Source organism: Oncorhynchus masou, chromosome 18, assembly GCF_036934945.1.
Source record: "Oncorhynchus masou masou isolate Uvic2021 chromosome 18, UVic_Omas_1.1, whole genome shotgun sequence".
Classification (NCBI taxonomy): domain Eukaryota; kingdom Metazoa; phylum Chordata; class Actinopteri; order Salmoniformes; family Salmonidae; genus Oncorhynchus; species Oncorhynchus masou.
This window is the reverse complement of record NC_088229.1, coordinates 60,365,766-60,381,738: the sequence shown is the minus strand read 5'-3', so window position 1 is coordinate 60,381,738 and position 15,973 is coordinate 60,365,766. Positions and strand designations below refer to the sequence as shown.

At 41.3% G+C, this 15,973-nt stretch overlaps 2 protein-coding genes across 3 annotated transcripts in view; both read right to left on the bottom strand.

Moving 5' to 3' along the window:
• The window catches only part of LOC135505029 (unconventional myosin-Id-like), a 129,621-nt gene extending 119,646 nt beyond the window's left edge, over window positions 1–9,975 (bottom strand). The window contains exon 1 of the mRNA XM_064924044.1: window positions 9,424–9,975. Coding sequence (XP_064780116.1) covers window positions 9,424–9,518 — 95 coding nt within the window. The 5' untranslated portion in view covers window positions 9,519–9,975. The remainder of the gene's footprint in view (window positions 1–9,423) is intronic.
• Window positions 9,976–10,607: 632 nt separating this feature from the next.
• LOC135503749 (uncharacterized) lies at window positions 10,608–14,205 on the bottom strand. 2 transcript variants are annotated; one of them, XM_064921889.1, is made up of 9 exons: window positions 14,160–14,205; window positions 13,908–13,945; window positions 13,629–13,706; window positions 13,348–13,413; window positions 13,120–13,182; window positions 12,982–13,021; window positions 12,191–12,643; window positions 11,876–11,968; window positions 10,608–11,787 (listed from the first exon to the last, which is right to left on the bottom strand). In XM_064921889.1, the coding sequence occupies exons 2-9, from the start codon at window positions 13,920–13,922 to the stop codon at window positions 11,378–11,380; spliced, it is 1,218 nt and encodes a 405-aa protein (XP_064777961.1). In that variant the 5' UTR covers window positions 13,923–13,945; window positions 14,160–14,205; the 3' UTR covers window positions 10,608–11,377. The 2 variants fall into 2 exon arrangements, with proteins under 2 accessions (XP_064777961.1, XP_064777962.1); XM_064921890.1 differs by lacking the exon at window positions 14,160–14,205 and having other exon boundaries at window positions 13,629–13,654.
• Window positions 14,206–15,973: the final 1,768 nt, after the last annotated feature.

The window sequence follows — 15,973 nt, the reverse complement described above, 5'->3', positions numbered from 1 at the left end:
TTACATATGTGTTATTTCATAGTTTTGATGTCTTCACTATTATTCTACAATGTAGAAAATAGTGAAAAGAAAAACCCTTGAAGGTTGACTGGTATTGTATATAAACGCAACATGTAAAGTGTTGGTCCCACGTTTCATGAGCTGAAATAAAAGATCCCAGAAATCATCCACACCATTTGTCCTTTGCCAAGATAATCCATCCACCTGACAGGTGTGGCATATCAAGAAGCTGATTAAACAGCATGACCATTACAGGTGCACCTTGTGCTGGGGACAATAAAAGGCCACTCTAGAATGTGCAGTTTTGTCACACAACACAATGTCACAGATGTCTCAAGTTGAGGTAGCATGCAATTGGCATGCTGACCACAGGAATGTCCACCAGAGCTGTTGCCAGAGAATTGAATGAATTAAACTGCCTCCGTCGTTTTAGAGAATTTGTCAGGCATAAACTACGGACAACGAACACAATTGCATTTTATCGATGGCAATTGGAATGCAGAGATACTGTGATGAGATCCTGAGGCCCATTATCGTGCCATTTATCTGACAGCATCACGTTTCAGCATGATAATGCACGGCCCCATGTCGCAAGGATCTGCACACAATGCCTGGAAGCTGAAAATGGCCCAGTTCTTCCATGGCCTGCATACTCACCAGACATGTCACCCGTTGAGCATGTTCAGGATGCTCTGGTTCGATGTGAACAACAGCCAGTTCCCGCCAATGTCCAGAAACTTCGCAGTCATTGAAGAGGAGTGGGACAACATTCCATAGGCCACAATCAACAGCCTGATCAACTCTATTGGAAGGAGATGTCGCGCTGCATGAGGCAAATGGTGGTCACACCAGATACGGACTGGTTTTCTGATCCACACCCCTACTTTTTTTTAAGGTATCTGTGACCAACAACTGCATATCTGAATTCCAAATAATGCGAAATCCATAGATTAGGGACTTATTTCAATTGACTGATTTCCTTATATGTACTGTAACTCAGTAAAATCTTTGAAATTGTTGCAGGTTGAGTTTATATTTTTGTTCAGTGTATAATAGACCGATAGTGTACAACAGGAAGAGGTAGTAGAACTTTCGACCTCTCTCGTCTGCTTCTGCTCACTGTACCTGAACTGTGGAGAGACTTTGATCCCCGTGTTTGCTCTGCAGGGAGGGAGTCGGGTTGCTATGTTCGGTGTGTCGCACCTATTCGATGATTAAATCTGCTGTTACAGCAACAAATTAACGTTAACAAGCCTGAAATGGGAGAAGCTGCCAGGCCCTATTTGTTCAGCACTTTCATAGTGGTTAAAGAAGAAGTTTTTTTTTTTACAACCAAATCTAAATGTTTATGTAAATAGCATGTTATAGAAGGGTCCAGACACTTGCGAGTTTACTTGTTTTGAGAAACTTACCCCAACCAGCAATTCACTTCCTCATCCTTGTTGTGCAGTGCAGGGGCTCTGAAAGATCTTGAACAAATGCTCCAAAAACCCCCAAATTCATCTTTTTAGAAATGGAAACACTCTCAGTATAGTGAGGTGTATTCTATTTTGTGTGACACGAGCAGTTTCCCCTATCCAGCTGTTCCATTCTCCATGAGAATGAACAGTCACTCTAGTCGCAACAAAATGGTATAACGTTGCAGATAAAATTCAGAATGACGATTACATGTGTACAACATCTAAAGACCTGCATCACTATACAGAGCTTTTTCGTTTCTAAAAGGGCTTATTTTAGTATTTTTGGAGCATGTGTTCATGTTTTTCAGAGCCCCCGTACTGCACAACGAGGATGAGGAAGTGAATCGCAGGTTTGGATAAGTTTCTGTAAAATTCCTAAAAAAAAAGTATCTGGAACCATCTATAAAATAGAGATTCGGGTGTAAAAAAAAGAAAAGCACAATCCTCCTTTAAAGCCATAGGATACACTGCAGATACTGGGTTACAGTGGGGCTCAATGGTAGACCAGACACACAAACTCAATTTCGCAGAGTATGCCTTTCCTAGCCAGAGTGGACTCCAACAACTCTCCCTGAGGAATTGGGAGGTGCTTTCATGCAGATACAGTCCCACTCTGAGCAGGAAGTGGAGCGCCAGTTCTGTGTACGGTACATGAAAATCATGAGCCTATTCCTCATGTTGTCATCCGAGTGTTATTATTTTTATCTTGTCATCATAACTTCAGTAGGACTTGCAATCTCGACATTGTGCCTTGTCAGATAGTTTCAGTCAATATTCAGGCTTAGAGAGGACATGCAGAAACAATGAAATGAGAGGCTAAAGAAAAGGGAAATGCCAATAGGAAAAGGCAGCTTTCCTTTGCCTTCCTCCAGATGCCATATTTTTGTCTCCTTCCTTTCCCAATCCCCCAAACCCCTCTTAGGAGTTCAAAGATCAAACCAATTGAAATGACGATAGACAACAGAAAAATAGTAGCTTTGTATACTACACAAAAAGAGTAATACTGTAGTCCCTAAGTCATGATGTCCCCTACAAGGGATACCATCATCTTCATGTTTTGATTAGGTGTAAAGCATTATTTCTTGGCTGGCAAAAGAAACCTGCATCCTAATCTAACCAACCCAACACAACTAGAGTAGTATTGATGGGCAGGGTCACTATAAGGCGAGTTGTAACTATTTTTCTCGTTAATTTAAAAATAAAACTTTTTTTTTTTTAAGTACACGTTTTCAAAGAAATGTCTCAATCTGGTATTTATTAGGATCCCCATTAGCCACTGCAAAAGCATCAGCTACTTAGGGTCCACATAAAACAGTACAGAACATTTTTAGTCAAGGCCTGAAATACACAGTGTATTTGGAAATTATTCAGACCCCTTCACTTTCCCCACATTTTGTTTCAGCCTCATTCTAAAATGTATTAAATTGTTTCCCTCACCCCCTCAATCTACACACAATACCCCATAGTGACAAAGCAAAAACGGGTTTAAACATTTTTGCAAATGTATTAAAAATGTAACTGAAATATCACTTTACTCAGTACTTTGTTGAAGCACCTTTGGCAGCGATTACAGCATCGAGTCTTGAGTATGAGGCTACAAGCTTGGCACAGCTGTATTTGGGGAGTTTCTCCCATTCTCTGCAGATCCTCTCAAGTTCTACCAGGTTGGATGGGGAGCGTCGCTGCACAGCTAGTTTCAGGTCTCTCCAGAGATGTTCGATCGGGTTTGATTCAGGGCTCTGGCTGGGCTACTCAAAGACATTCAGAGACTTCTCCAAAAGCCCCTCCTGCGTTGTCTTGGCTGTGTGCTTAGGGTTATTGTCCTGTTGGAAGGTGAACCATCGCACTCAGTCTGAGGTCCTGAGCGCTCTGTAGCCGATTTTCAGAGAGGTCCTTGATGTACTTTGCTCTGTTCATCTTTCCCCTCAATCCTGAAATGTCTCCCAGTCCCTGAAAATCATCCCCACGGGATGATGCTTCCACTACGCTTGACTGTAGGGATGGGGCCAGGTTTCTTCCAGACGTGAGGCTTGGCATTCAGGCCAAAGAGTTTGATCTTGGTTTCATCAGACTAGAGAAGCTTGTTTCTCATGGTCTGAGAGTCTTTAGGTGCCTTTTGGCAAACTCCAAGTGGACTGTCATGTGCCTTTTACTGAGTGGTTCAGTCTGTCCCATCTACCATAAAGGCCTGACTGGTGGAGTGCTGTAGAGTTGGTTGTCCTTCTGGAAGGTTCTCTCATTGCCACAGAAGAACTCTGGAGCTATGTCAGAGTGACCATTAGGTTCTTGGTCACCTCCCTGACCAAGGCCCTTCTCGCCCGATTACTCAGTTTGGCTGGGTGGCCAGCTCTAGGAAACTTCTTCCTTTTAAGAATGATGGAGGCCACTGTCTTCTTGGGGTCCTTCAATGCTGCAGGAATGTTGCTGTACCCCTCCCCAGATCTGTGCCTTTACACAATCCTGTCTCAGCGTTCTAAGGACAATTCCTTATACCTCATGGCTTGGTTTTTGCTCTGATACACACTGACAATGGTGGGACCTTATATAGACAGGTGTGTGCCTTTCCAAATCATGTCCAATCAATTGAATTAACCACAGGTGGACTCAAGGATGATCAATGGAAACTGGATACACCTGAGCTCAATTTCGAGTCTCATAGCAAAGGATCTGAATACTTATCTAAATAAGGTATTTATTAAATTTTTTATATATACACATTTGAAAATGTTCATTATGGGTTCTTGTGTGTAGATTGATGAAGGATGTTTAATTTTAATTTTATTTTAGAATAAGGCTGCAAAGTAACAAAATGTGAAAAAAGTCAAGGGGTGTGAATATTTTTCGAATGCACTGTACATTTAAAACGTCACACATAGCCTACATATCAGTACATACACACAATATATTGGTCTAATACATAATACAGTGGAAATTACAATACAAGATATATAAAATGGCTGTGTCTCTTCACAGTCCCCTTTATGCAGTAAGGCGTTCTTTTATCTGTTTTTTTAAACTGTTTTTATTGCTAGCTTGAGTTACTTGGGGTGGCAGAGAGTTCTGTGTAATCATGGCTCTATTTAATACAGTGCGTTTCACAACCTCTGTTCTGGACCTGGGGACTGTGAAGAGGCCTCTGGTTGCATGTCTTGTGTTGTACCAATGTGTGTCCGAACTGTGTGCCAACTGCACAAAGACCAATAGCGATGCAGTCAATCTCTCCTCAACTTTGAGCCAGGAGAGACTGACATAGAAACATAGAAAGGCAAGATCTAGAAAGAGGATGGAGGTTTGGGTATCAGTGAGAGAAGAGAACATTTTTAGCTACTGACAAGTAGAGTGGTTGTCAGCTATTTCATCTGCAGTATGTGGGATGCCCGTTTTGGAAGAATAAAAAATATATACTATTGTTTTGTTAATGGTAGCGGTTTGCCAAAAAAGTTCCCTGCAGGCCCAGCAACAGACAAAACAACACTGCCAAAGTGCCATATAAAGACAAACAGTGAACATCGATAACATTGTGCTCCAAAGAAGAGTATTTGGTGTACACCCCCAGAGGTGTATATATCAGGAGGTTCCAGAATCAGACATGAGGAAAGAAACTTTGAGACTACCACCTTTCCTTTACAGTTTCCACCATTGTTAGGTTGGATCACAATGGTTTATTTGCTCAGTTCCAATGTGCTGTAGAGGCTTCATGGCCCCTTATCTGCTGACTAGTCCATTGAAGCAAATTCCCAAGACCTTTACTGGAGTTTCACTGTTTTCATATGGAACGTTTCCAAAGAGATTGGGCATCTGTTGGGGTTATATTTAGGAAGTTCCTTGGCACTGTGCTCCCTGAGGCCAGACTGTTCAACTTTAAGTCAAACAAAGTAAATGTCAACTGGACCAGCACTCTGGCCAAAAGAAGACGGAAACTAAGCAGGCTACTCCACATCATTTATCATATAGTCAGTAGGGGATAGTTTCTGATGAGCAACTCAACATGGCTATCATGGGCTGACTGCAAAATACACCCCCGAGAGCCATGATGGCATTGCAAGTGGATATTTGGGAAATTTCGCACCTTAAAATAGCTATTGAAGGAGGCAAATAGATGCCTTGTGTACTCTTGTCGGTGTATCCCTTCTCCAAGTGTTTCTCTACGCCTCCTTCACCCTGCTGCACACACACACACAGGATGAGAAGGGACAGGAGGAGAAAATGCTCCTGGTCGGTCACACCCTCTGCAAATAACAACTTGCATACATCCTCTCCACTCTGGCTTGTCCAGCTGGAGGGAAAACAAACAGTAGGTCCAGGGAGAGCTAGGAAAATGATGCATGCAGATCCTGCTGCCTGGCTATCAAATGCAAACAGCTACGTTATAAACTGGATGCTTATCGGGATAGAAACACCAATAAAATCTAATAATTGTGAGGACAGCTTTAGACGTGTGTCTTTGAAAATACTCTTGTACTGAACTACATGGTCTGTCTGTGGTCTGTCAAATAGTTCCCAAATCCACTATTCAACCCTGACCCTACAAGGTCCAGAGCCTGCTGGTTTTCTACCTGATAATTGCACACACCTGGTGTCCCAGGTCTGAATCAGTCTCTGATTCGAGGGGAACAATGAAAAAACACAGTGGAACTGGCTTCTAGGTCCCGAGTTGAGTTGGGGGGCACTTTTTCCACTCAGTTACAACCAGGGCTCGCCAACCCTGCTCTTGGAGAGCTACCATCCTGTAGATTTTCGCTCCAACCCTAATCTAGCACCCCTGATTCTAATAATTGATGAATCAGGTTAGTTACAACTGGGGTTGGAATAAAAACCTACAGGTGGGTAGGACTCCAAGAACAGGTTTGGAGGCCCCTGGGTAAAACAAATATGACTTGGCACCAATGTTACGTATGATAAAGATAATTTCAGACATATAAGATGTAGGCCTATGTCTGTTTACACATGCATTCAATAACAGAGCTGCATGTTTCCCATTTCCATGCATGGATTACAAACTGCGGTTTGTATAATACTATAGTTCAGATAGCAAGAGAACATTGAGTGGGTTGAGGCCCATTAATGACGACAAGTTATATGGATGTTTATTTGTGCAGAAACAAACATTGGAGAGGCTGCCTAGAAAGTAAGGTATTTTGGTATGCTATATAATTGATCTTCAGGAAACTAGATCCTCAAGTCTGGTTCTCTGCCATTGTCATGTCTAACACAGGAGGCTGCTGAGGGGAGGACGGCTCATAATAATGGCCGGAACGGAGCTAATGGAATGGTAAACAACTGGAAACCATGTGTTTGATGTATTTGATACCATTCAACTCATTCTGCTCCAGCCATTACCAGGAGCCCATCCTCCCCGGTTAAGGTGCCACCAACCTCCTGTGGGCTATAATGTTCCAAATATTTAGAGGTCATTTCCATAAAAGTCTCAAACGTGGTTACGTTAAGCGAGTAAGCTAAAGTTCAGCTCGTCGCCATTACCTGCAGTAATTCGAACAGGTCAAGGTGTTGACATCGTTCATTGACGTCAGCAATAAGGAAGTGTGACTTGCACTTTGATGTAGGCTCGAGGTGCTTAGGAAAACAGACTTCAATATTGTTCCAACTAATTTCATTGCATTATCAGAACAGAAAATTATTTGAGAATTCTACTAGAATCATCTCTGGCCATATTCAAGTCAAACAGGAGTAAGCTATTACAATGAGCATTACATAAGAAAGGGACTCCCATCCACAAGTTCCCACCCTGACATTCAATAGTGTCAGAAACCACATGCAAAGTTGCATGCAGCTGCAGCAGAGGACAGGTACACAGGGCCAGGGCAGTGAGTGACTGAATCTTTCCCACATTCACTTTCCCAAACATACCATGCTTGGTTGGCATCATCCCACAAACCACTCATGATGCAAAAATAGCCTTGGACAATCTGTATGTTAGGATGACACTTTTCATCGGGAGCACCGTGAATCCTTGGGTGGAGCCCCATTCACACACAGCATGGCTCATATAATTACCAGTCGGACAAAGACAACATCTCTGAGGAATGCTGTGTGTCTGGACAGAATTACGGTCCAAGAGGAAGCTATGTCCATTGTTCTATGTCTGACTTGCATACATGATTCAAAAAGATCATGTATGCAGACAAAACACGAGGAATAGTGTTCACATGATAGGTCAATTCCTGTAGTAAAGGCCAAGTAATAGAACTGCTCTTCCTTGTTTCATCCGTCAAATGACAATGAATAACTGGCACATCTATAGCTCGGTTTACATCCAATTTGCGACAGATTTTCATACGAATATTTAAAAAATCTGCATAAAACAATATGCTTCACGGAATCGTGGCTGAATGACGACATGGATATTCAGCTTGCGGGATTCATGCTGCCCCGGCAGGATGGAACAGCACACTCCGGTAAGACGAGGGGGGGGGGGTGGTCTGTGCATATTTGTAAACAACGACTGGTGCACAAAATCTAAGGAAGTCTCTAGATTTTGCTCGCCTGAAGTTGAGTATATTGTGATAAACTGCAGGCCACACTACTTGCCTAGAGAGTTCTCAGCTATACTTTTCATGGCTGTTTATTTACCACCACAGACAGATGCTGGCACTAAGACAGCACTCAGTCAGCTGTATAAGGAAATAAGCAAACAGGAAACGACTCACCCAGAGGCGGTGCTCCTAGTGGCCGGAGACTTTAATGCAGGGAAACTTAAATCAGTTCTACCAAATCTCTATCAACATGTTAAATGTGCAACCAGAGAAAAAAATTCTAGATCACCTGTACTCCACACACAGAAACTCGTACAAAGCTCTCCCTCAATTTGGTAAATCCGGCCACAACTCTATCCTCCTGATTCCTGCTTAGAAGCAAAAATGTAATCAGGAAGCACCAGTGACTCGGTCTATAAAAAAAATGGTCAGATAAAGCAGTTGCTAAACTACAGGACTGCTTTGCCATCACAGACTGGAACATGTTCCGGGATTCTTCCGATGACATTGAGGAATACACCACATCAGTCACTGGCTTTATCAATAAGTGCATTGAGGACGTCGTCCCCACAGTGATTGTACTACATACCCCAACCAGAAGCCATGGTTTGAGGCATTCACGTGACAAATAAACTTTGATTTGAGCATTTTCCCCACCAGCGATGTTTCCATCACTGACTTATTTTCGGATAAAAGTATGTGGGTGATGACCTAGTGCGCATAAAAATTTCGTTAAATTCCCATGTACCGAATTAAAAATACAAGTTCAATTGGTTTCCATCGCATTTTCAACTCTACTGATGGTTTTGTCGCAAAAACTGTTGCATTATATAGCAAATGTGCCCACTCTGGTCTTGGTACATGCGCACCAGCCAAAGGCTCGCAGATGCAGTGCGAGTAGGGTACCATTATTATGGATAAGAGCAATATTATTTCACTTTATCAAACGGCAAAAACAATGTCATGTTTTCATCAGCCTGCTCGTGGCTTTTTATTTTCTTCGTCAGGTTATAATTCATCCGCATGAAATGGTTGGATGGAAACTAGTGATAAACAAATGTTGCTCTGCAAGATGTGCACTCCATAATTGAATGGCAATTCCATTTATATTACTCTGAAAAGTCATTAAATAGTAGCCTCGGCTATGGCATCGGCAGTCTGGCACAGCCAACTAAAAATAAACAAATCTGACAATTATATTGTACGGTGTGGTGTAGGAATGTAGCACTGCAACTCTGACCTGTCAAAATGAACAGCAAGCACTCTTGCACCTGTGGTGCTTGAAAACAACTCATACATTAGTCAGTCCTATACACATAGTGGCCTAATTGAACGAACAAAAAAGTATAACTATTTAGGCTTAGTACTATAAAAAGCGTCCATCAGACAGGGAAAGATGGCTTTCCTGAACCAGCAGGCTACGTCTTGCCTCATTGAGGTGAATGACCGTGGTGGACGCCACTGCCTACCTGAGCTTTAGGTTAGCCATGAATTCCTCCAAAGAAACATTGTCCAGAAGAACAAAGTCAGCCTTTCCAAACTCCAGACTCTCGTGTTCTGCCATGTTGTATTTGTTTTTTTAAATCGGTTCAGAAGAAAATACTTTTTTGAAAAAGACAACTTCACTGTTTTGAGGTGGTCCTCCGCGACACCAGGTAAACAATGGCGAGCTGGTCAGTGCACCTATTCAAGCTCTAAATGGTCGAGGAGCATTGTCTTCATTAAAGTAACGTTAGTCAACAGTACAAGTGATACGATGTTATTTTTTACTCATTTTGAATGAGCTGCAAAAAAATAAGGAAACGATACAAAACAGCCAAACTTATAGCAAAACGTATCTAAGTATTTGTTCTCAATACAACGGACGGTTTCAAATAGGAATGGTTAGTTCAGAATATGCTTTCATATCCAGACACTTGTTGCTTTCGCCGAAAAGGTATTGTCCGGAGTCCCGTTACACTAAACGCCTATCAATAGAGCCCTTTCCTTGAATTTCTCGTCTCGACTCTATACAGACGAATACAATCCTACCCGCCTCGCAACGCTCCACCCCCTGGTCAGAAGTGTTGGTCTAAACTTGTCATGTGTACATTTTGAAAAAAGTACAATTCCCATGACAACTGAAGAGTTTTATACATTTCTCGGGTGACTAGTCATTTTGACAAGTTCTTCGAATCCAATTCAGTATGCCTAGTCAGGGCCTCAAATGATTCCCAATAGTTATGCCATATAAGGAAACATTCATAGCCTACAACATCTCTTATGTGCAGACTAATCTACATAGCAGGCCTAAAAGAAACACCTGAAACTTGATCCGCCAACATTCTGGTCTTGACTGGAATAAAAAAAATACTGTTGGGGAAGGTTCTCTGCACTGTTCAAACAATCCAGTAAATGTGAAGGAGTTTTAAGATAGAGCGTGGGGTATGCTTGTTTGCATGTGACTATTCCTCTTTTGTTTGTTGATATTCGTAAATTAAAAAATAGAGCGTGGCCTTGTTAACTTCAAAAGGTGGAAGTTGCATCACAGGTGCTCTCTACCGTTTCCCCTGAAAATCGGAGCTTCCGGTTGTCAACAACTCAGCCTAGCTACATGCAGGCCTGCCATTTGTGAATTTGGGTAGTTTTTGTATGTCAAAAAAAATAGCATGTAAAAAATAAAACACTTTTTATTTTCAAGACAGCCTGTAATTTTTAGGCTCAACTCAACTCCCTGTTACAGAATTTGTACCATTGACTGAACATATGACAAAAACACACTCAGCACTTTTAATTTATTGGAATTAGGCCTACTGAACACTGGCAAAATAAACTCAATATATAGGTTTATGACTGACAGTCTATATCACTTCACTGATGCTGCTGTAATTTGTCAACTAATTACAATTGTATGCCCTAGTATGCCATCTTGTGTTTGAGAGAGGTAGGCTATTATTTTACAATCTCTTATTACTGTACTGTAATTGTATTAAAATACAAAAGGCCTATCTTAGTGATATAGAGTATCAACTAACACAGCATTTTACTCTGAAAACATCATGGGCGGGAAATATTTTTCTTACTGGTGCCTTTTGCGAATGTCAGCAAAATATGGAAATTAAATGTCAAACAATCTGAGAATTACATTAAAACTGCCTAATTTCAACTCTTGAGAATCTAAATTGTTTTCATTTTGAATTAAAGCAAACTTTCACTTACTACAAAAGCAACATACAGTATTTATTTTAAGCCAAATGATTAATGTCCATGCATCTGACTGTAAGTTGCTCTGGACAAGAGTGTAGACTGTGCTAAATGACCAAAATAAAAAATAATATATTAGAAGAAGTGTTTTCAACTGCAACGCTGTTTTGACAGAAACACCATTAAATCTATAAATAAGAATCATATACTAAATGAAAACAGACACATATTGGCTTTAGTCTACCTCTTCGACTGAACAAGCAGTGACCCACCAAATGTGATGGTATTGGATGAAGCAGTGGCCCAAGAGCTACCACAGTCTTGGCTCACATACACCAGGGACCCTCTGCGCAGAAAGGTCATATAAGTGGACAGATTACCCACAGTGGAGGGACTACTGATTTTGGTGTGAGAGACAGCCACCCAGTAACCATTGATCACCAACCATAGGTCCGTCTTGACACCATGTTTCCCACTCTGTGTGGAGAAGAAGAACTGGTAGACTCCTTTGACAGGAGCCCGGAACACCCCGGTCCTCCGGTTGAAGGCTCGCCCAACGTTCACAAGGACAGTCCTGTACTTGATGCGGTTCACCTTGCCTGAGATGGGCCCGGGATAGGAGGCAAAGAAGTGGACTTTTCTCTTCAGGGCTGGAGGAGAGAAATGACCAGAGATCAGCATGGACATTTGGAAATGTATTTTGATTGTTTTAATTCAGAACGTTTTATGACTACTCACGTCTTGGCTTCTTCTTACACCTCCAGTTTATATTGTCTCGACTTACACAGGTCTCGCTGTCCCTGCACTTTCCACACACAATGGTGTTGATATCTGACAGGGGGGAGGGGGCACATGTTCAAATTGTAGAACACTCATAAACTACCACAATGAGAGTTCAAGCTATACATATTGTGTCCGTTTCCCAGACACAAATTATAGCCAAGTCCTGCCCTAAAAGGCGTTTTTAATGGAGAATCTCGATTGAAAATGCTTTTAGTCTAGGACTACACTTAGTCTGTGTCTGGGAAACTGGCTCACTAAGACCAATCTTACCTGCACAGTAGGCCAGGTGACATGTCATCGGTTTGGTTAACTTGTAGACGTAATAATTGCCCTTGCACTTCTTCACTTTGATGGGTGTGGACTTGAAAGCGCAGCAGTTCTTGTTCCAGTGGCCGCAGACCTTGCGGGTGACGATCCCTTCTCTCCTCTTCGGGTGAGGCCCGGCCAGCCACAGGGGGGCGTGGGTGCCACACTTGTTCATGGGCACACACCTCTCGGGCATCTGCAGACTGTTGCCCTTGTAGAACAGGCGGTACCAGCCTTGCCACTTGACGTTGCGGTCACACATCTTGTTCTTGATGCTGGTGTTAGTGGCCCTCCAGGGCTGGTCCAGAACGGTGTAGCGGAAGCAGGGATCGAAGGGTCGCATGGAGTCTTCTTCCTCTGATGACCGCACAATGTCCCCCTCTCCATGGTTTGGGGGGTAAACAAGAGAAGTGCTGCCTACCAGAGATATCACATAGACAGAGGCCAGACAGGAAAGGTCATAAGGTCAATTCACCAATTTGTAAGTCGCTCTGGATAAGAGCGTCTGCCAAATGACTTAAATGTAAATGTAACAACAGACCAGTTATGCTCACACTAACGCTAGTCATATGGATATCTTGTCAAGGATTATAATGATGATCAAATTTTACTTATCAACAATAATGAAATCGACTGCAGTACATGTCAGACAGGTATACTACATAACAAGCTGCACAAATGATCTTCATAAAAAAAGTTGTAGAAATGTAATTGTGATGTAAAGGACTAATAATCATATCATTTCATTCACTGACCTATTTCTGTTGTAGTTTCATTTTTAGGGCTTGTCAGCATCTGTGGAAGAAGAAACAGAATCAAAAAGTCTAATCTGCCCATTTAAAGAAGTATCCTATCACAAAAGATAGATCTTAATTAAGTGGAGAATCCCTTACCTGATTCAGGGCCTCCAGCTGTTGCCTGATATTTGTTTGTTCACATTTGAAGTGTTCTATTTCCTGAATAGATTATTATATTTTTTTTAATATGACAAAAACCAATGAATAACTAATGAATCTTGTTACGCAGCATTATTGTTTAGGGGCGAACAAAGATTGATTCTGAGACTACATCATAGAAAGAATTTCTAAAACATGTAATTTAAGTTTCAAAAATTGCATTACCTTGTAGACAGCAGCAAGTTGCATCACCAAAGGTTGATCCTCAAACTTCCAAATCTTAAACTCAACCTGGAAGATTAAGATTTAAAAAAGCGTTATTCATTCGGCAAACCTTTGGAAGGTTTATAGCACTGTGCCAATCTCATTATTAGGTTGGGTTTGGAACTTCCATCTGATGTAAACAACATTGGGAAGAACGTATTTAATACATAATGTATGATTTCTATATTCCAAATCTCCATCTGCTCTGCTTTTGAACATCACTCTGAGTAGTTGATACTCACAGAACTGGCATTCCCTACCGAGCCCACTGTGTAGGATGATAGCACAGCAAAGAACACAGCCACAGTTAACGCAATCATCTAGGGAAAACAGTGACAAATCAATTATATAAGATAGTACTATTTCAATTATTATACATTTCTAAGATTATTTTTTAGATATTGTGCTATTCTCAAATGAATGCTCTTGTAATTACATATGTAATTACATATTAATTAGAAGTGGAGCGTGATCAGATATAAGGTATTTCGTTTTAAATTATGCTGGCTAAATATTCTTACCTGGAAACACTGCATCTCAGAGTCAATGATGAGGGACCCTGTAGAATAGGATAACAAAGTTAGGGAAACTATAAGGGCTGTCAAATCCCTCTGTCAAATGTGTTGAATCAGCACATATCAGAACATATCAGCATCATGATTCATGTAATGCACCTAAAGGATTCGAAAGGGTACCAACGGTACACAAACTGATATTTGTCTTTAAATAATATAACCCTACAAAGCACTTGAAATGTAAAACCGTGTCCCCACCTGTTTAGGTCAGCATCTTGAAAATCAGTCTGCAGATGGACTTATATACCCATGTACGGGGACTAATGTCACACACAAAAAAAGAGAAGTTATTAAGGACTTCAGTTAAACAGCATTTTACCCACTCAGTAAGTTTAGGTGTTACTTTTCACAGACAAGATGCAGACATGTACATGAAATGATCTTACTATCAGCAGTTTTGGATGCAGTGTGGTCAACTATGGCCCAGTGGAAAAGTTGTTGGCTATACATATTCATGAACTGCATTTTGACTTTTCATGGGTCAAAATGGGTCCTCATCGGGGAACAAAATCACAGGTGAATTGGGAAAGAAACTTTCAGTGTTAATTATATCAGACAACCAGGACAGTTAAACGTATTCCAATGGGGCTGATTCAAATCATAACAAAACAGATACGAAGTGGTAGATCAATATAATAGATCAATATAGCCAAGAATTTGATGCTGTCCATTAAATAAAATGAACCCGATACACCGATCTGAAATGTAAAATCAGAAATGGCTCTTCAAATGAAAAGGTTCCCTGTCAAGTATTTTTCATCTGTTTGATTTAGGTTTTGAGACATGTTGCTTGGGTAAGCAGCTAATGGGGCAATGCATGGGAAAACCACATGCAAGTTATGATTGGTTGGAGCCATGAGTGTGCAAATGTTTTTTTAGCATCAGCAAAACTAAGAGTGGGGACATAGGCTGCAGTATGAATCTAAAAAGATTCATTGTGAGCTAAACCTAGAATTGAAAAACAATGATACTTGAAACATTGACGTGTGAAAATGTTGAATACGTAGTACTACTTCACGTTTCCTGTATTGAAAATGTCCATTTTTTTACATGCGTAAATGTCAGCAATGCACTCAGCAATGTAATAACCCGAGAAAATAGGTCCTATTCTAGACTGAGGGGTGCAGGCATATTTACATTTTAAATGTAATGTATTTTGCAGATGCTCTTATCCAGCGCGATTTACAGTAGTGAGTGCATACATTTTCCTACTTGTTTGTTCTGGTCTCCCTAGGGAATAGAACCCACCACCCTGGCATTGCAAGGACCATGCTCTACCAACCGAGCTACACGGGACCCAGCCATTGAGGAATAAAGAACTTGAGACTACGTCCAAGATGTCCGAACGTTGATTTCAACATGATCTACTCATGCGATCGATGGACCGTCTATATCCAGCTTGCATTCGGTTTAGACGGCCCAATTTCACACTCAGTGCACACAGGGAGCAGCGCAAGCAGCGATAACTTCATCACGTTGTCCGAAAACATGGTAGACATTGGATGAATATAAAATGTTAATATCTTCGGCTGTTAGTTATGGGAGAAATAGGCCTCATCGACAGTTATTTTAATAATTCAAAGGATATTTTGTACACAAAGATGACTAAAGTGTCTTATTAGGAATTTTCAAATCCGACTTCTCTATGCGGCTGTCTATGGAAATTGGCTTTATGGGCCCAGCTTCAATTAAACTGTAGTACTAAAGCAAGACTGTAGAAGCAGTCCAAACCGTCTAGACCAGAACCCTGGCCCCTTAGGGCCGGTCGTCACTTCTTACCACAGCCACAAAGTCATAAACCCTGCCTATTTAGACAATTTAACTTCTTAAAGTGGGATTGTACATTTAACCCTAACCACACTGTTAACCCTAACTTTAAATTAAGATCAAAAAGCTATTTTTTGTTATCATGAATTTTTACAATGTGGCTGTGCTATCTAGTGGAAACCCTTGGGTGCAGCTGCTTGCAAAGCCAAGAGTGCTGTCAGGACCATTCTCAACACCATCAACGA

Coding starts and splice junctions, on each gene's coding strand:
- LOC135503749 (XM_064921889.1), bottom strand. Junction 13,183..13,347: donor AACTTGCTGCTGTCTACAAG/GTAATGCAATTT, acceptor TAATCTATTCAG/GAAATAGAACACTTCAAATG. Junction 12,644..12,981: donor TGAAACTACAACAGAAATAG/GTCAGTGAATGA, acceptor TATCTCTGGTAG/GCAGCACTTCTCTTGTTTAC.